This window comes from Pongo abelii, chromosome 2 (assembly GCF_028885655.2).
Source record: "Pongo abelii isolate AG06213 chromosome 2, NHGRI_mPonAbe1-v2.0_pri, whole genome shotgun sequence".
Taxonomy (NCBI): domain Eukaryota; kingdom Metazoa; phylum Chordata; class Mammalia; order Primates; family Hominidae; genus Pongo; species Pongo abelii.
In genome coordinates, this window is record NC_085928.1 from 127542103 (window position 1) to 127563034 (window position 20932).

Below are 20932 nucleotides of genomic sequence, written 5' to 3' on the forward strand. Positions count from 1 at the left end.
ACGAGTAGTCATAGTGTCTGGCTCAAATGAATCATAGACATTAATATTCTATTCTTAGTATTATAGTCCTTACGTGTAATATATTTTTATGTTTATATCACCTGCAATTAAACTATGTATGAGTCATCATTTTGTGTAAAATTTTAAATTCTTGTATGAAAAAACTTTAAAGATGGGGTGCTGTCCATTGTAATAATTATTCCAGTAAGATCAACAGCTTTCTAATATATATGCAGCTTAAGTTGACTGAATGTTAACTTACTCAAATGATGAGTTTTTGAGGCTTAATTCAGGCCATCAGGAGTAGTAAAAACAATTCTAAGTTAACTAGAGGCTTCTCAAGTTAAATAAATCGCAAGAATTCTCAGAGTACCTGAATTAATAATCTGATACTCATAGCTTCCAGTAGTGGGTTAAGTCCCCTTTGAAGGAGCTGTGAGCCCACTGGTGTTCCACACTTTCAAAAGTTTGTCATAGCAGACAAGACTCGCTGCCTTTCTGTTTGACAGCCGCTTGCAGTCATCTGGGCATCAGCTAGAGGGTTCTGGGCCAACACTGCTCTCTGGTGTTTGGTTTGGGGAAGTGGCAACTTTTGGTGCGTTACAAAAGGGAATTATCAAACTTGTGCTCTGTCCAGGCACTTTCTGGTCCCCTCATCACTCCATCCCATCTCCCTGCTAGGAATATACATGCACATGCTCCTCGCCTACATGTCTGTTTCTATTCTAAGTTAAATTCGTTTCTCTTTTGCTATTCTCTTTCTCACACAGATATCATTTATACTCATTTTCCTTCTCATCTGTCTTCGATTTGCTCCTTAATGCTGAGAAATCTCTCTCTCTTTCCCTGCACCCCCCTTTCTCTCTTTTCTTTCTCTCTCTTCCACATTTTTTTTTAATTTCCTCCTTTCATTTCATGTGAAAGGACAATAATAATTATGACTATTTGCTGGGAGCAGAGGGAGGGATCCCATCTGGATTAAGGCAAAAGAAACTATAATATTGACCTGAAAACAGGTCAGAGAAGACTCAGTGCTGCCAACCTACAAAACATTTCAAAGTACACTGAAGTGCTTCAGTATCTCCAGAAGAGTCTTATTTGTTTGCTAATTAAGTTATTTTGACTCAAACACTAGGATAAAAGATACATTTTTTATTTTTTGAGATGGAGTTTCACTCTCGTTGCCCAGGCTGGAGTGCAATGGCATGATCTCAGCTCGCCACAACCTCCATCTCCCGGGTTCAAGCGACTGTCCTGCCTCAGCCTCCCGAGTAGCTGGGATTACAGAAATGCACCACCATGCCTGGCTAATTTTGTATTTTTAGTAGAGATGGGGTTTCTCCATGTTGGTCAGGCTAGTCTCGAACTCCTTACCTCAGGTGATCCGCCTGCCTCGGCCTCCCAAAGTGCTGGGATTACAGGCGTGAGCCACTGCACCCAGCCAAAGATATATTTTTAAAAACATTTTTCAATTGAATTATTTTCCTGTTTTATATAATTACAGTACTTCATAATGGGCCCTACATTCTACTGTATTTGGGATGATGAAAAGTTTTTATTTGGCCCTGCAATCAGTGTTGTGAGCCCCTCCCTGTCGGCCCTATTCTTTGCTCTGCCATTATCTTTTATATGTCCTGTCTGACAAAACTTGCGTAAATAGGATAAGGTTAAGTTATGCTGAACGAACAGTTAGTTACACCCTGAAATTCCTTGGCTTGACACAATAGAGGTTTCTTACTCAGTTCTATTCGGGCTGCTCAGGTGGCCCTGTTCCTTCTTGTGGCTGTGCAGTCAGAATAGGATGGTAATGCCAAGCTCCTTGCAGTAGGGAGGACAGTGGTGGAGAAAACACACTGACTTTGAATTGTCTTATCCTCAGAGTGACACACATCATTTTTATTGACCAAAAGTAGTCACATGGTACTAACTAAGCCTGTAAAGCAGCCTGGAAAATAGAGCAGGGTTGGGGTAATAATTGTTTCTGATACATTCTTCTTTCTTTTGATCTGAGCTTTGAATTATATTCTTGTTTAATATTAAGATCTCTTACTATCACATTTTCCTTTCCACTTAGCCCTCTTTTTTCTGACTGGTTCCTCTTTCTCTCCCTTCAAGTTCTCTCCGTAATTTAAACAAAACCAAATATTATTTCCACTCTGAGACCCTTTTAATCCTGACCCAATTTCTTTTCTATTATCCTTCTTCTAAATGTCACTTCATCTTTCTGTGCTTTCCAGGACTTTTGATTTTCTTATAGAGATCCAACCTACAAAGCATGACAAATCATTTTTTTAATCCCCATTTTTTTTTGTTACCATGTTTTCTAAGGTCCTACCATGACTTTCTACTACTCACTTACTAAATGTAACTCATCCTAGTCTGGTCTTAATATATGCTAATCTATCCTCTCTTTCTTCTGGAATGATTGGTACCTAAATCTGACCTCTCTGCAGCTGAATTTTCAGGAGCACTCCAAGACAGGCGTCTGACTATATATACTACCAATGCAGATATGTGTTTCCTGGTCCAAAGTGTCAGATCCTATAGTACCACGGCTACAGTGTTTGGCATAGTTCTGGGCATATTATAAGCACCTAAACATCTGATAAAAGTGCACCATTCTGTGTCAAGACTGTTCTTCACAAAATTCAGTATATGTGTGCAATTAACAAATAATTTGTAAAACGAAAAATAATATCAATCAATGAAGAAACAATAAGATAAACGGAAGCAGCCATTTGAAAAAGAGCAAAATAATATATTCCTTCTGAATCGCAGGGCAAAAAATTATAGCATCTAGTCACGCTATTTGCAGTAAAATTTAAATTCTTACATAGTCCTATTGAGTGAGTATTGTTACATGGGCCCTCAGTGAATGCTTTTTGTAGTCAGCTGTGTAGTGTTAACAATTTGTTTATAATGATTGTTTTCTTATTTCATGCAGCTTCCTCCAGCTTTGCACCATAATTTGAAAAGAAGGGTTATAGAGAGATTCAAGAAATCCCTCTTCAGCCAGCAGAGTAACCCTTGTAATTTGAAATCTGAAATCAAAAAGGTATGGTATTCTATATATAGGAATTCTTTTTCTGACAAAACCACATCATAAGAGGTACATTTTATACCTCCTTTACTTCGTACTTTAAGCTCTATCCTCTGTTAAAGTTTCTTATTGCTGCTTTAGATACTAAATTGAGGATATGTCTTTGCTTCTGATTTTCTCTATTTCTGTGGCCCTTATTTTTAGATAACAAATGAATAGCTTTTTCAGTATTTTTGTATGTTTTCCTAAGAAAAAGTAATATTTAATTTGAAATGTGTATATTTTAGCCTCTTCTAGAGGATTATATTCTGATATTTTATTAGAATAATCTTCAATAAGCTCCAAAATTGAGATTTGTCACTCTGAAGAAGTCATTTAACCATCTGGGGCCATTGATTTTTTATTATCTATGAAAGCTGACTGAACTATTTCTAAGGTTCTTTCCATCTTAGATATTCTACAATCTTCTAGACCTTAGATACTAGCAGACATTTCTATCCATACATATAGCAACTAAACTACAAAAATACTAAATCAACTGGGCAGAAAGAAAATTGTTTACCTCTGGTTAACAAAACTTGATATTGGAAAATCCCTTTGTCCTGGTTGGTAGACCTTTCGATACAGCCCTGGAAGTGGCCATAAGCTCCCCTGAAAGGCCCAAGGTACAAGCAATTCAGGCCCACCTAGGTAAAGACAATTGGTACCACTCTGATTTCATATTTTTTAAAAAGTTTCATCATATTTTTAAATGAGTAGCATAGTCATGCTGCCAGTGAACTTTTCCTTTAAGGTTTCACGTTCCTTTAATGCATCAAAGCTTCAGCATTAACTTACTCATTATTTAGAAAATATGATAGGCTCTTTGATAAGAAATGCAAAAAACATGCTTTAGCTTTGTTGTCTCACATCACTGGTATCTGCACATACACCAAAAACAGATGGGGGAAAAAGACACAGCTGCAGGTAAACAAAACATAAAGCCTGCTCCATCAGAGATTAGAGAGCAAGGTTTCTTTCCTGGGTTGTGTTGGCAAATAGGGCCAAGAAACAAAGCTGAAGGAGATCAAAGCAGTAGAAGAGGCTTCAGATAGTTATCTTATGATATTTGTATATTGTATCATAATAAACACATTTTTAAAAGATAAATGCTTAAATCTCCCATGAAAAGATAATATGTTGCTTGGTTTTTTATTCTTACTAAGGTCATATAACTCTTATTCTTATTTTTTATTCTTATTAAGGTCAGAATAATCTGGTTTGAGCATAGACTTATTTCAACAGAAATCCTACTTTTATGAGATGAAAGCATCTGCTACAAACTGTCTGAGACATAAAGGTGGCTTCAACTCCCACTGAGTGATTTTCCATCAGTGCTTCTTTTTATTTTCTCTTTTATTACTTACGTTTTTGGTTTTGCAACTCTTCCTCACTTTCTTTCCTCTCCTGATAGAGAAGATTTTGTTTGTTTGTTAAATTCCCCCACCCACTCCTTGTCTTCCTTCCTGTGTATTGTGGCAGCATCTCTCATTGGGCATTTACCTTCTGATACACCTCGTCTGGGAAAATAAAAACAGGAATTGATAGGGTGTTAGTAGATGTTTGGGAAGCATGGGTGAGAGAACCCTCAGGAATAGACTCATCCTTATTGTTAACTTGTTTAAGAGGCAGATTATACTCTCCTGTAAAGACCGCCATGGTTCTCTTGTCTGATACTACAAGCCCATGGTGGTCTTTGGGACATCTAGTATGGACCTTTAGGTAGGGAAAGGCCCTATATATTGTTTTAGGGCTCATGATCAACAGAGGTGTGGTTCCATTCCTCTACAGGCAGCTTCAGGCTTGCGCCATCTCCCCATGAAGTTGGATGATACCTTCATGGGGGTGTATCCTCCTAGTCAGAGAGGCAGGCCTCCTGGGTGCTAAAGAAATCCTCAGCTTGGGATTTTAAAACACTTCCTATTCTTTACCACCGAACTGAAAAAAAAATAGCTCTGACAAAAAAAACCTTTCTTAATTTTCCCTGTCCAGAATTAATCTTACCTTTCTCTATGAGTAAAATCCACTTTTTCACCTGTATTATCATGTTGTAAATAGCTTTTTATCTACCTTACATTCTGTTTCCCCCAAAGTTAGTGGGTGTGTCTTATTTATCTTTGATTCCCCAGGGCCTTGCACAGTGCCTGGCATGTGGTAGGTACTTAATGTTTAATAATTGGAGATAGGATATATAATACATTAATATATATTCTGTATAATATATAGTTGTTCTATTCTTTATTGGTATACTGATAAAATATATTCATATATGTAGCTTTCCTGCCTTCATCTAAACTTAAATGAGAAGAGTTTGTGACCTCCATTTTTACCCCCTTTCTTTTATAATCTTTTGATAGTAACAACTTTTGTTCATAAATGGATTTTTCATTCCCTGTATAACCATAGAGGAGTGGCCAATTAGCCTTTGACTGACACAGTCACCCCATAGCAGGGCCATAGGAGCGGTAAGTGGTGACAGCCCATAAATGCACTTGATTTCTACCTTTGTCACTGAAACTTCTAAAATCCACGGGCCCTGTGTCCCTAGTTTGAAGGAACCATTACGGGATGATTGTTTCTACTTATTAATAGCCTAAGACCCAGAAGGATACAGAAGATTCAAAAAGTGCAAAAGCCCTTTTCTAAGAAATTAAGCTCTTTATTTATACCTCACCTAAGTTGGTCTTCAATCCAGCCCGCTCAATCTTGGCTAGAATTGTGAGGGGACTAAAGCAACCAAGTAATTGTCTAGGTACCTTTGGGAACTAGATTTTCAGCATGAAGGAAAGGGGAAACAGAAGCAAGATAGAAGTGATTCATTTAAATTGGAATTGGAAGTATCAGTATGAATGAATATGAGTTCATGATAAATCTCATCTATTAAAAAATATACACATTTCCTAATATTTTCATCGAAATAGTCTAGAAACTAATCAAGCAGCAATAAGCTCCTCCACCCATGACTCCTTGGGGATATAGCTGATTTGACTGGAATATTTGGACATACAGATAGCATAGTAAGTATGGTGTCAAGGACTACTGAGAGTATATCAAAGGTTCTCAGGAGCCAAATTGAAGAGGCTCCCACTGGCTATTTATGGGATAATTGGAACATCAATAAGAATAATAAATTGAAAGCAGTAAATAAGGTTTAAACCCAAGAGTTCATAATACCAAAAAAGAAAAAAAGAATCCCTCATTGGTTACCTTTGGAAGATGCTAAGTAACCAGCTTATTATATTGAAAATTGTTTACATAGGAAAGAAGAAAGCTTTTATTTTGCCTTTCGTTTATGAATTCTATCCCATGTTAACAAAATCATTGAGAGGAAAAGTTTCTTATTGTAGAAGTACTTAAGCTAATAAGTGCCAAAGGGAAAAGAATATTCCCGTTTTGCAGTCCCTGTTTAAATGATAGCACCTAGATATGATCACCAATGGGCGTTAACATCACAAGAAGGACAATCAGGCATTATATGCCACCTGATGGGAGTGTACAGCACTTTCTATGAAATATTCTTGCTAAAAGCTTGAATCTACATCTGATTAAGGCTGTAGATTAGAAGTCAGCAAATTACAGCCCTCAGGCCAATCATTTCTGATGCCTGTGTTTGTAAATAAAGTGTTGTTGGAACGCAACCGCAGAGGTTCACTTAATACTGTCTATGGCTGCTTTTGTTTACAGACAAAGTTGAATAGCGGTTACAGAGGCCATATGGCCTGGAACGCCAAAAATATTTACTATCTGATCCTTTACAGGAAAAGTTTGTCAGTCCCTGCTCTGGATCTAGCTATCTATTAGCAGCAAATACAGGGGACAAGAGAACATGTTTAATGACATCAGGGGGATAATCAGCAAAATCCAGCTAGGAAATCCATAGGAAAAGTGACCTGTTTTCTTCAATAAATAAATTTCAGGAAGAGGGGAGGAGGAGAGAAGAAGGAAAGAACAGGGAAAGAGTGTGGAGAAGAGGAGAGGGATTGCCTGTAAAGATTAAAGCATTTTAGGGAAAATAACCACTTGCAATATATGGAATTATTTCTGCCTGACTTAAACATAGAAACTCGAAAAATGTTTGAAATATATATTTACAAGAAAGTTGGGAAAATTAAAACATTGATTATATATTTGTTAGAGAGTCATGCAACACATAATGATGTTTTGGTCAGTGACAGACTGGATATATGACAGTGGTCCCACAAGATTATAATAGCATAATTTTACTGTACCTTTTCTATGTTCAAATATGTTTAGATACATAAATACTTACCATTGTGTTGTGGCTGCCTACAGCATTTAATATAGTAAAATGCTGCATAGTTTTGCTCCTATTGCTCCTATTGCTAGCATATAGCCTAGGTGTGTAGTAGGCCGTACCATCTAGTTTTATGTAAATACACTCTATGATGTTTGCACAATGATGAAATTGCCTAATGATGTGTTTCTCAGAATGGATTTCTGTTGTTAAGCAGTGCATGACAGTATTCAGGAATCAATAACCTCTTAGGTGGGATAATTATATTGTGGTTTTGTTTTTTAAAAAAGAAATCCATCTTTTTTAAAGAGCCATGCTGAAATATTATGGATAGTATGATATGTTGTACAGGATTTGCTTTCCAATTCTTGAGAGTGAGACAAGGTAGGGAGGGAAGTGGGGGAGATTTAAATGAAGCAAGATTGAACATGTTTTAACTGGGTAATGGGTACGTGGAATTCATTGAATTGTTATCTTTACTTTTGTAAATGTTTGAAGTTTTTTATAATAAAAATATTTATGGGTTTTTTGTTTGTTTGTTTGTTTTAGTGTATTCCGGGCTTCTTCTAGTTCAATTACTGGGCATTAGCATTTTGAAAACAGCTCTCCCATCAAAGCTGCCAGTTAGAATTGGACAGGTTATGTTCTGTTCAAGAGCGCCTGTATGAAGAGACTGACTGGGATTGCGTCCTCTGGAAGAAGGGAGTGACTTTTTCTAATTTGCACTAAGACACAATAGGGGCTATTTGGCTGTCTAGGAGTTGGATTAAGGTTTTGTTTTGTTTTTTTTTTTTTGCTCCCAGGTGATTCTAATTTGAAGCCAAGGGTGAGAATCAGTGGCCTGGTAGGATCAGTGTTTCTCACATTTTATTATTTATATCAATCATCTGGGGATCTTGTTAATGTGTGGATTCTGATTCAGTAGGTCTGGGGAAGGGTGAAGATTGTGCTCTTCCAATCATCTTCCAGGTGATGGCTGCTGCTGCTGCTGATCCAGGGACACACTTTGAGTGGCAAACCTATAAAATATAGTACCTGCCCACTGTGAACTTATGGTATATCCAACAGGCTTGAGACTTTTTATTAGAAAGACAGGTTGTCTAATAGGCCAAATATTTATCCAGATGCAATTGTATCCTGGACCCAAGATTCTGCATTTCTATCTAGTTCCCTTATGTTACAGATGCTGTAATTCTATAGATCACGCTTTTGATAAGAAAGCCCAGACAAAACCCAGTAACATTTTCCCTATGTTATTACCCAGATTGCTTCCTGTAGGCATGGGCCTTTCTGACATTTCTGTTTAGTTCCTAATCTCTGCTTCAATGCAGATCAGCAAGGCCAAGTTTGCTTTATTTAGCAGCTGGCACTTCCTTTAATTCCTAACTCCAGGTTTTCAGCTCTTTTCCAAGTAGGCAGATTGCTTAGGTGCTCAGACTTGAATTAATGGCTTTTTATGCATATAATAATCATGACTTAGATTTGCACAACCCTTATTAGAGCCCCATGGAGGCATTGTGAATCAGCAGTGCCCGGCAGCAACCTGTTGTGAACAAGTAGAGAAGCTCCTATAGCAGTGCTCTCCTGCCCAGCCAGGTCAAGCCACCATTCACTCTTCCTTGACATCACCTTTAGTGTTGAGTCAAGGTCCTGGGAGGATGAGCTCCTGGTTGTAAGTAGTGTAGAACAGTGGTTTTTCAGCCTTCTTTTAGTTTAGGGATTTTCTGTTAGGAACACAATCCTTGCTGGAAATGTAAACACCACAGCAACAGGAATACTTTTGGCAGAAACGGGGATGAGGGTGAGGTGTACATCCCTGGGGCTTAGAAAGTGTGGTGGAGCCAGTGATGTGCCATGCATGTATGGGTCCACATGCATATGTGCATTTGTGTGTGTACGTATAAGAAAATAGTAAGTAGGAATACTGGACATTTCTGTTAACAAAATGTCCCATAGAAAGCTAATAAAAACTCATATGGAGAAGCTGTAGGTTGGAAAAGATAAAAAAATTAGGCAATATGTTGTATCTTATAATAGTGTATTTCAGTCAAAGAAGATAAGGAATATCTGAGGGAAGTAAGACCAGAAGACTGGCGAGTGCAGAGTGATGAAATGTGTTGAAAAATTTCTCACTTCTGGCACCTCATTTTATTTATGTTTGGCTCAGTTTCCTTCAGAGTTCTACCTCAGTTGATTAGATTCCCCAATATTGTGTGTAATTGTTCTACAGCGAGGATAACCCTATTTTATCATATGAAAAAGATGTTGTTTGGGAAATTTAATGAATATTACATGTATAGTTTCTTTCTTTTTTTTTCTATTTAGGTTTTGCCTAGAAAGTACTATATTCTCAATTGACCAAATAAATGATAAAATTGCTCAATACTTGCTCAAAAATCAATGTTTTTTGGGGGGAGAGGTAGTAACAATGATACAGTCTGTTCTCCTTAATATATTTACTTAGTTTAGTTCAAAAGTATATTCAGTCATTTGCTCTTTAGAACTGTAGGTGTCTATTCAGAGCAGGAGGGCCCTATTATGTCAACTCAGAAGGAGGCTCTTACACATTCTTTCAGACAGAGTTTGAATGCTAAAAAAGAGGTACAACTATAAGCTGAATGCTCATGAGGCAACAAAAGGGCTCACACAACACTGGCATTGGACTACTGAACCATCTCATGGCCTCATCCAGCCATTGGGGCCTCTGCTTAAAGATGTTCTGCTGTGTCCTCCATATTTCCACCTGCTGGGTGAACATTTACTTTGCCATCTGGCATGTCAGGAATTAGACTCACCACCTTCTTCCTTCCTGTGTCCACATCAGTTTCCTTGAAAGCATCTGTTTTCCTTCAGCTCATTCTTTAAACCTCACGCTTTTTCACCTGCTCTGCTTCATTTCTTTTACCCCCTAAGTCATTAATGCCTGAGTAGTCTGTAGTCTCTAAGGTTCTGACCTTTGATGTAAGACAGCCCTAGCTTCTGGCCCTGGTTCTGCCACTTAATAGCTATGTTTCTTGTGTAAATTACTTTCCTTCTCCATTTCCTTGTTTGTAAAAGGGGGTAATACTTGCCTTAGAGGGTAGTTGTAAGAATCAGATAGAATATCTAATGTGTCTAGAATGTTGTAAGTATTCAATACTGTCAATTAGTGCTACTATTGTTAAATAAGAATATTCAGTCTTCCATATCCATTCCTTCCTTTGGTTGCCATCTAGTCTAAGCTCTGGGCCCTTCTCTCTTGAATTAGTGTCACAGCTTCTTTGCTGATCTTCTTGTTCTCCAGTCTATCTTGTCAGACTAATAGTTATTAAGCATTTTTTTATTAGCATACTCAAAAACCTTAGTAGATTCCTGTTTTCTGTCTCATCGTCTAAACTCTGGGATCCAGCTTTCCAGGCCCCCCTTACTTGTAGGAGCCTCTTAATAGTCTGTCTGCATTCACCCTGATGTTCCCAACCCCACTTAAACTGTTTTGTGTATTACATCCAGGATGAACCTTTCAAAACAGATCATGTCACACTTGTACACACACACACACAACACAGAAAATCCTTCAAGGAACTCAGTATAAAATGCCAAAATCAGGTCTAACGCCTGCCCTTCTGTTCACACTCATCTTGTATCACTCTTGCCCCTTGCTGTCTCCACGTCAGCCACCAGGCCTTTTCTAAAATTTGTTTATCTAGCATGCTGCTTCCTTCATAGCCTTGTACATGCTTTTTCCTCTGCCTGTAATGTTCTTCTCACCCCATCTACTCATTCTTACTCGTTCTTTCAGCTCTTGGCATAAATGTCACTTTTTCATGGAAGCCTTTGCTGACTAAGTCAAATCTATCTGCTACTTCCTAAAGCCACAAACCTGTCTTTCAATGCATTTAGAACAGTTGCAATTTTACATGTATCTAGGTGGATATTTCACAGACATATTTCTCCCTAAGTAGTTAGCGAACTCCAAGAGTATAATTTTTGGCCATCAATGTGTTTTTTCATTGTTTGGATCTGTGCTTGGCACAAAATAATTGATTAAAAATACTAAGTTAATGAATGGAAATTTTTTCCCTCATTTCATCATGAATGCCCATATCTCTATAACATGGAATCATGTCATATCCCTTTCATCATTTTTCCATTAATATGCAATGCCCAACCTTTACCTCCAAGTTCCGCCTACCTGGAATATCCACTTTGATTACTATGATTTACCTAAATTTATCCTTCAAAGATCAGCTCCAGTGTTTCTTCTACAGAACCTCTAAAAAAACCAAGCTAGTCTTCATGAAGGACCCTTCTTTTTGTAAGTTTACAAATCACTATTTCATTTCACGGTTCATGATTTATGATATCACCCTATTTTTTCACATTATTATCCTGTTTTCCTAGTCAGATTGCAAGTCTCACAGAAACCAGATCATTTCTGCATCCTGCTCAGATCATAAACCATGCAGTCTAACATATACTGGGGGCAAAAAATAGTTTGCTAAAACAGTGTGTATATCTAGAAACTGAACTGCAAAAAGTAGTTCTGGGAAGTTCCTAGAATGAAAGTCAGTGTATCTGGGATTCATCAAAAAATGAGTTTTAGTCCTTGCCTTCATCCGTGTGCCGATCTCTTGGCTTAAGAATTTCCAGTTCTTAAGCTCAGTGAGACTACCAGTGTGACATAAGCACTGGAAATGAAAACTCCTCTCTTCAGGGTTTGAGATGAACCCTGAAAGATCACTTGTCCTTGTCATCTTAAAATGGCAATCTTGACCTCTCCAAGTCACAATTCACATAATTTTTTTTGAGGCTTTAAATATCTTTCTGTCTTTGAAATCTTTAGAATTCCAAGGTATAAACTTAATAATTAAATTAAGTAAGCTTTTAATAATTAGGATGAGATTTCAGGCAGTCAGTTAGTCCTACGCTAAACCATATGAAAAATTCCATCTGAAGTCATTTGAAAGGTAATACCAGGAAATCATTTTCAGCATTACAAGACCTTAAAAAGCTTATTTGTAGCCACCTACAAGCTGGGATATGAGATATACAGAATGCTCAGGGCTACCTCCATGATACCCTACAGCACAGATGAGAAAGTTATTAAGTGTGTGACTATCAGGGCCTCCTGTATTACAGTATTTATAAACTTATAATCTTGTCATATTACAGATGAGTTATACATTAGTCCGTTCTCAGGCTGCATGAAGAAATGCCCAAGACTTGGTAATTTATAAAGCAAAAAGGCTTAATTGACTCACAGTTCCACATGGCTGGGGAGGCCTTAGGAAACTTACAATCATGGTGGAAGGCACTTCTTCACTTCTTCACTGGGCGGCAGGAGAGACAATGAGTGCAAGCAGGGGAAATGCCAGACACTTATAAAACCATCAGATCTCTTGAGATCTCACACACTATCATGAGAACAGCATGGGGGAAACCACCCCCATGATCCAATTACCTCAGTTATCAGTTATCACTGATAAAAATGGATATAATCATATATTTAGTAGGTGTTTGTCAACATGGAGACTAGGAAACCCATAAATTATTTGTATTTACAATATCCAAAGTACATTGATGGAAAAAATTAATTTTTAATTGCTAATATAAAATATTTTAATATATAAATGCATAGTGAGTACAATGAGGTACATATACAGCCTCATGAAGTTTTATGAACACATTTTCACCCATACGACCACCACCCACATCAATATATAGAATATTTCTAGCTCTGCAGAAGACCCCTTTGTGCGGCCACATTACATCTCCTGCCACAATGTAATCATTACCTGATTCCTGTTACCCTTGGTTAGTTTCGTCTGATTGTATTAGTCTATTCTCATGCTGCTGATAAATACGTACCCAAGACTGGGAAATTTACAAAAGAAAGGTTTAATTGGACTTACATTTCCACGTGGCTGGGGAAGCCTCACAATCATGGCAGAAAGCAAGGAGGAGCAAGTCACATCTTACTCGGATGGCAGCAGGCAAAAAGAGAGAGAGCTTGTGCAGGCAAACTCCAGTTTTTAAGGCTATCAGATCCTGTGAGACTTTTTCACTATCATGAGAACAGACAGGAAAGACCCACACCCATGATTCAATTACCTCTCACCAGGTCCTCCTATGACACATGGGAATTGTGGGAGTTACAATTCAAGATGAAATTTGGGTGAGGACACAGCCAAACCATATCACTGATGATGAAAATTTGTAAGAATGAAGTCATACACTATGTATTTTGTTTCTGGCTTCTTTTCTCCAACACTGAATCGTGTTGCTCTGAGTATCCATAGTTTGTTCTTTTTTATTGCTTTGCAGAATTCCATTGTATGAACACACCATGATATATATCTATCCATTCTTTTCTCCATGGACAATTGGGGTTTTTCTAGATTTTATTTATTATGAAAAAAAGGTGCCATGAATATTCTTATACATGTCTTTTGATGGGACATATGCACTTATTTCTCTCATATAAATCCTTAAGAGTGAGATTGCTGGGTCATAGTGTAGGCATATATTATTAAAATGTAGTGTACATTGCAAATAGTTTTCTCAAGTGATTGAACAATGATGTATTTTAACTCATAAACAAAGTATATGAATACAAGCTAACTACTATAGCATAGTACAAATTATGCCATTTTTTTCTGACTTATTATTATGAATTTATATTTTAAAATTAACTTAGGTACTAAAACTTGGCCAGCCCAAGTGATAATTGGAATTAAAGGTGAAAGGAGGTTGAAAAACATTTACGGTCTAAAATTCTACTTTAAAAATTCAGCTTTATAGAAAGGCATTAAATGATTGAAACTTTAATAAATACTGTCATTTGGCAAATTACTCTTTCCATCAGAGTGCTGGGAATTAATATTTGGAGATTAAAATTAATTAATAGTAATTTCGAAAAATGTATTAAGAAACTTATTTGGCCAGGCGCGGTGGCTTCTGCCTGTAATCCCAGCACTTCGGAAGGCCGAGGTGGGTGGATCAGCTGAGGTCAGGAGTTCGAGACCAGCCTGGCCAATATGGTGAAACCCCATCCCTACTATAAAAAAAAAAAAAATACAAAAATTAGCTGGGCATGGTGGCGGGTGCCTATAATCCCAGCTACTCGGGAGGCTGAGGCAGGAGAATCACTTGACCGTGGAGGTGGAAGTTGCAGTGAGCCGAGATTGTGCCACTGCACTGCAGCCTGGGTGACAGAGTCTGATGCTGTTGCAGAAAAAAAAAAAAAAAGAAAAAAGAAAAAGAAACTTACTTTCCTTGGTCAAACAAAAAGGAATTATTCAAAGCAGATACATGAAAAAAAATAGTGATTTGGGCTAAACATATTGTTCTGTTGAATAATTGGAGTTTATTCCTCCCATGCCTGATAAAAATAACATCTTGATATCCCAGCTTCATGCCAGTAATTTTATATTCATTTTTCTTTTGCTCTCATAAGGCCATAAAGTATGTTTTTTCATATGACCAGAGAATTGTCTAACTTGCTTTCACTGTAATTTTGCTGCATCCAATTTATAAATTCTTTTGGAAAGAAGATTATTTCTTTATCTATTTACAAGGGATTGAAAACCACAGAACACTAAATTTTCTGTGCAGAGACATAGGGAAAGGAAAAACCCCACACAGAGGTCTCCTACCATTTCCTTCTGAGTGTAAACTAAAGTGTGATTTTGCTTTTTCTATTTCAGTTATCTCAGGGATCTCCAGAACCGATTGAGCCCAACTTTTTCACAGCAGATTACCATTTATTACATCATTCATCCGGTGGAAACAGCCTGTCCCCAAATGACCCTACAGGTAATAGTGATCAACATGGGTAACCTGGCTTTCATGAAGAAATATATTGTTTGGATCAACAGCTATTTCTAAAAGATTATCTCCAATTTTTTTTTAAATAGAGCTTGTTTTGATTATTTATGGCAATAGTTGGAAGGCACATATGGTAGGAATCTAGAAATTCCCTGAAATTTATCTTACCTGGTTGTGGCAGCTTCCTTGATCATTTATTAATATCATAAGCAAACAGCAGAATCTGTGTGGGTGAGTTGTATTTCCTTTTATTTCTTTTGGCTTATCTGATGATGGGAAATCAAATTCCCTAAAGCATGTAGGGAGATAAAGAGCAGAAATAAGGAGTTTAAATATTCAAAATAGAGAAAACTTGAAACTCACCTGAAGAATCCATGTTAGACCCTTGAATTTTTTTATCTTTTACCTAAAATTCACATAGGGAGGCAGTATAGCATAGGGATTTAAAGGCACAGATTCTGGAAACCTGGGTGCCTAGATTCAAATCTTGGCTAAACCATTTAGTAGCTGACTATGGACAATTATTTAACCTCCCTGAACCCCAGTTTCCTTGCCTGTAAAATGGGGATAAATACTTGCATCATAAGGTTATAGTGAGGATTAGAGTAAAAATAAAAAGTGCCTGTCTATTAGTAGGGGCTCAGCATAAATGAACTCTTCTTGTCATATCTGAATTCTAAGAGGAAGCTTTCAAGCTACTCTGAGGTTTCAGTACTCCTAAATAATTTTTGAATCTTTATAAACGGTAGCTATGTCACCGTTTATAAAGGAGTGGATAGAAGTGAAGATTTTGCAGTTAAATGAAGACTTGCCATCTCTTTAGCTTGGAAAAAATGCTCACTTTTGTTGTGCTTTTGTTGCTGACTGAAAAAATTATTTCATGAATTAATTGACAAACTTTCCTTTGGTCTTCTGGGATAAAGCTAACCCCTATGTATGCAGAATTTTATTTAAAATAATCCCTGAGAAATCCAAGATAAAAAGTTGTTTAAAGTCATTTGCTTTTAAAAGCATTTCCAAGACAGGGAAGTTTATCTGCAGGTCAAACTTCTCCACATCATAGAAACTCTGATGAAATTAAGAACTTTGATAAAAGTCTCTCAAAAACCTGAGGGTGAGTTGACAAACTCCTCCCAGGGCAGCTGGATGCCCCACCCCAGAGCTGACTAGGCTTGGCCCATGTCACAGCTGGCTGGGCAAAAGCAAAAACAGCAGAGCCTGCCAGTACTGTGGGGAATGCCTTTAAAGATGAGCCACCAGTGCTCACATTTTCATGTCTCTTCTTGACCCTAAACCCATTCTCTCTTCTCTATTTGAATTGGTAGAGAAGTGGCCTAGGCCTCTACATGTCAGTGTTGATTGGTTTGAGTGAAAGCTGGTCAACACGGCTTTGGGTGGCATCGGAGTGTGTTAAGGTGCTGGTATACCAAATTCTGATCAACCATCATAAAGTCTGTCCAGCAAGACAATCCCAAGCAAAAAGGACAAAGCTGGAGGCATCACATTACCTGACTTCAAACTATACTACAAGGCTTTAGTAACTAAAACAGCATGGACTGGTACAAAAACAGACACATAGACCAATGGAACAGAATAGAGAACTCAGAAATAGGACCATACATCTGGAACCATCTGATCTTTGACAAACCTGACAAAAACAAGCAATGGGGAAAGGATTCCTTATTTAATAAATGGTGCTGGGAGGACTGGCTAGCCACATGCAGAAAATTGAAACTGGTCGCCTTCCTTACACCTTATACAAAAATTAATTCAAGTTGGATTAAAGACTTAAATGTAAAACCCAAAATTATAAAAACCCTAGAAGAAAATCTAGACAATACCATTCAGGACATAGGCCTGGGCAAAGATTTCATGACGAAAATGCCAAAAGCAATTATAAGAAAAGCAAAAATTCACAAATGGGACCTAATTAAAGAGCTTCTGCACAGCAAAAGAAACTATCATCAGAGTTTACAGACAACCTACAGAAAGAGAGAAAATTTTTGCAATCTATCTATCCGACAAAGGTGTAATATCCAGAATCTGCAAGGAACTTAAACAAATTTACAAGAAAAAAGCAACCCCATTAAAAAAGTAGGCAAAGGACATGAACAGACACTACTCAAATGAAGACATTTATGCAGCCAACAAAATATGATAAAAAGCTCAACATCACTGATCATTAGAGAAATGCAAATCAAAACCACAATGAGAAACCATCTTGTGCCAGTCAGAATGGCAATTATTTAAATGTCAAGAAACAACAGATGTTGGCAAGGCTGTGGAGAAATAGGAATGCTTCTACACTGTTGCTGGGAATGTAAACTAGTTCAACCATTGTGAAAGACAGTGTGGCTATTCCTCAAAGACCTAGAACCAGAAATACCATTTGACCCAGCAATCTCATTACTGGGTATATACCCAAAGAAAAATAAATCATTCTCTTATAAAGATACATGCACACATATGTTCACTGCAGTACTATTCACAATAGTGAAGACATGGAATCAACCCAAATGCCCATCAATGATAGACTGGATAAAGAAAATGTGGTACACATATACCATGGAATACCATGCAGCTATAAAGAGGAATGAGATCATGTCCTTTGCAGGGACATGGATGGAGCTGGAAGCCATTATCCTCAGCAAACTAACACAGGAACAGAAAACCAAACACCAAATGTCCTCATTTATAAGTGGGAGCTGAACAATGAGAACACATGGACACAGAGAGAGGAACAACACACACTGGGGTCTGTTGGGGTGGTGGAGTGGGTGAGGGGAGGGAGAGCATCAGGATGAATAGCTAATGCATGCTGGGATTAATACCTAGCTAATGAGTTGACAGGTGCAGCAAACCATCATGGCACACATTTACCTACGTTACAAACCTGCACATCCTGCTCATGTATCCTGGAACTTAAAATTAAATTAAATGTAAAAAAAAAATCTGGCCAGCCATGGTAGCACATGCTTATAATATACAGACGTTGGAAGGCTGTAGGCAAGAGGATGACTTGAGCTCAGGAATTCAAGACCAACCTGGGCAACATAGTGAGACCCTATCTCTACAAGATGATGATGATAATAATAATAATAGTAATAATAAACATTTTAAAAGTCTTCTGGCAATAAATATTTTTTTTTCCCTCTAGGAAGCTATATGAAAGGGTCAGATCTTTGGTCTCTTTACATCTATATATGCCTCCCTGTAAGAATCAATTTTCTTTCTAACGTATATTTATTCTTCTTAGCCTGTGGATTAGGGAGAGTTTCTTAATCAGGAAACACCCATCAGGTAATTTGCATTTGGAATCACCCCTCACTTGCCCTTAACACATACGCACACACACACCTCTAACTTAATTGGACACGATGAGCAATGCCCCTTAATCTTCATATATCATTTTGTGATGGCCATGCCCAAGGAAGTCAGTTATTAAAGAAAGAAAAACAAAACACTTGAATATTCAAAGCCAAGGCAGATGCTTTGGAATTTGCTCGTTCCATCTTTATCATTAAGAAATTGACCTGTTTGCCCTATGGTTGAAGTCATAATTGCCAGTAAAGAATAACTAAGAAAATGTGAACCCAAATGTCAGACTTTCCATAATTTATCTTTTTTAGGTTTACCAACCGGCTTTGAATTGGAGGAAGGAATAACATATGAACAGATGCAGGTGAGGTTTTTGCAGTGTCTCTGAATGATTTTATTTTGTTACTTTTAATTCAATACTAACCTGATTTTTAAAATTTTAGACTGTGATTGAGGAAGTCCTTGAGGAAAGTGGCTATTACAATTTTACATCTAACAGGTAAGAGCTAGAGTTTGCTTTCAATTGTGAAAGATGAATTGAGGTCATCAGATGTTAGATCTAATTTCTCTTTCCTTTATTCCAGAGAAATTTTTTTTCCGATTTTATTTTAAATACTTTTATAAAATATCTTTGCTTAGACTAGATACATCTATAAGTAGAATATATGTGCCCATCTTTTGTGTGGACACAGTTGCTGTATTCTCAGTTGAAACAAAAAGGGTGATTGCTTAGTAGAAATTTACTCCCATAAAAAATCATAAATATAAGTAAATGGAAAAGCATTTCTAGATTGGTTTTTTAAAAATCAAATATTTGTTTGTCTTATTCTAGAAGAGCTGAAAACTCACTCCTATCACTTAAATCTACCCACTATTTGCACAGAAGGCTAGGGACAAAGTGCAAGTGAACAAAGAATCATTTCTTGTGAATTTAAGATATATTTGTGGAGAAGAGACTTTGCTATTGTATGTTGCCATTTGTTTACCCTAAATAAAAAACCTCTATTTACTGGAGCTGTATGTTATCTTCCAATATAGCTATTGTTGGTGTTCTAAGAGTATATGCTATTTTATCAATCACGTCAATTTTTATAATTTTAGTTTTGGAAATAGCGTTGGCACAACAATTTGAGTACAATTAGTTTACTATGAAGTTATTCAAGAAAGGTTTTATAATCAAGCAAATTAGCATTGTAGGTGATTGAAGCCTGATCCCACTGGGGAAATCTAAGAGTTGATATAGAACATGTACCAGGGCCATCCCACACAAAGAGTGAGAGAGCTGAGGTATTTATCCTCCAATCCCCATCAGTCATTGTTTAAGGCCTTTCCCTAGGAAGTGTTAATTCCCTGTTTTTTTTCTGGCCTTTTGTAAATATGAGCAAAGAAGACTCCAGGGGTCAGAGAAATCCTCAGGAAAAGAAATGCAGGTATTCCATTATTGAATTTCTTTATGTATTAGCAGGTAGAAATCCGCCAGCATGCTTTGAAGTGGAATAGATAGGGGTATGGGTGTTTACAGTGTCTGCTACACAGGAGTTGTCTCTTGACTTACCTAAGGAGCCTACTCATAGCTGAGTCATCAAATTGGTTGCAAGTATCCACACACACACTCTGTATGGCCCACAGTTGTTTTAGGAGGCATAGTCCTTTGGAGTATATTCTCTCAAAGTGGTCTTTTATGCCTGGAGGGACTGCCTTCCTTTTCAATTATTGAAGCTATTTTGTGACCACTATTTAAATTATTCCAGAAGTCTTCACCAAAGATGACTAGTAACAACGGGAAGAGAAAGAGGGCTCAAGAACATCCTGTTAAGGTCATATAGAAATTAGATTCTTTTTTAAGGTTAGTTCAGTCTCCAGTGTTTCTTCTCCTTTTTCTTCTTCTTCTCCCATTTCAAGGAGTTTTTCTTATGAATCACAAGTAAAATTATTCAACTACTTGCTCTTTTGACTTGATAACAGTTTCAAAATACTACCTTTATAAATTTAGATCTGTTGTGATTTGTAACTGCAGAGGAACAATGAGTAATTCTCATTTTCTAAAGATATATGGTCAATAGAAATTACCATCTCCACAACTACTCTCCTCCCACCATCCCTGGAGAGATTTTTGAATTTTCATTTTCTATTCAAGGGCTGAGTATATCCAGTCTTTCATGGATAGTATGAATGTTTCTGTTTTTAACTGTAAGCCTCATTATTTCAAGTGCCCTTGGCTTGTATTGGGGCAAAGATCACTCTTGTCATTTTATCTGCATTTTCTCAGAGACTTGGGATCATGGGCAAGAAATGTCTTCATATTTTTTGCAGAAAATCATTTAAATATCAAGGAAAACTAAGTGTGCAAGGAACTTAAGGAAGCTCTTACAAGAACTTTTATTTTCCCTTTATTAAAAAATATTTGTCTTATTTTGGAATTTATCATTATTCTTTTTCAATTCTACTTTCATTAGGTTTTAAACAGATCTAGT

At 37.1% G+C, this 20932-nt stretch overlaps 1 protein-coding gene across 22 annotated transcripts in view; it reads left to right on the top strand.

The window, feature by feature from the left end:
- Positions 1 to 20932, top strand: part of NEK10 (NIMA related kinase 10) — a 266823-nt gene that overhangs the window by 239519 nt on the left and 6372 nt on the right. For 12 of the 22 annotated variants that reach the window (XM_054552456.2, XM_054552461.2, XM_054552465.2 and 9 more), the window contains 4 exons: positions 2945 to 3055; positions 15020 to 15128; positions 18770 to 18822; positions 18902 to 18957. In XM_054552456.2, coding sequence (XP_054408431.2) covers positions 2945 to 3055; positions 15020 to 15128; positions 18770 to 18822; positions 18902 to 18957 — 329 coding nt within the window. Of the gene's footprint in view, positions 1 to 2944; positions 3056 to 15019; positions 15129 to 18769; positions 18823 to 18901; positions 18958 to 19290; positions 19937 to 20932 lie in introns of those variants that run through there. The other 10 variants (XM_054552454.2, XM_054552457.2, XM_054552455.2 and 7 more) reach the window with 4 other exon arrangements.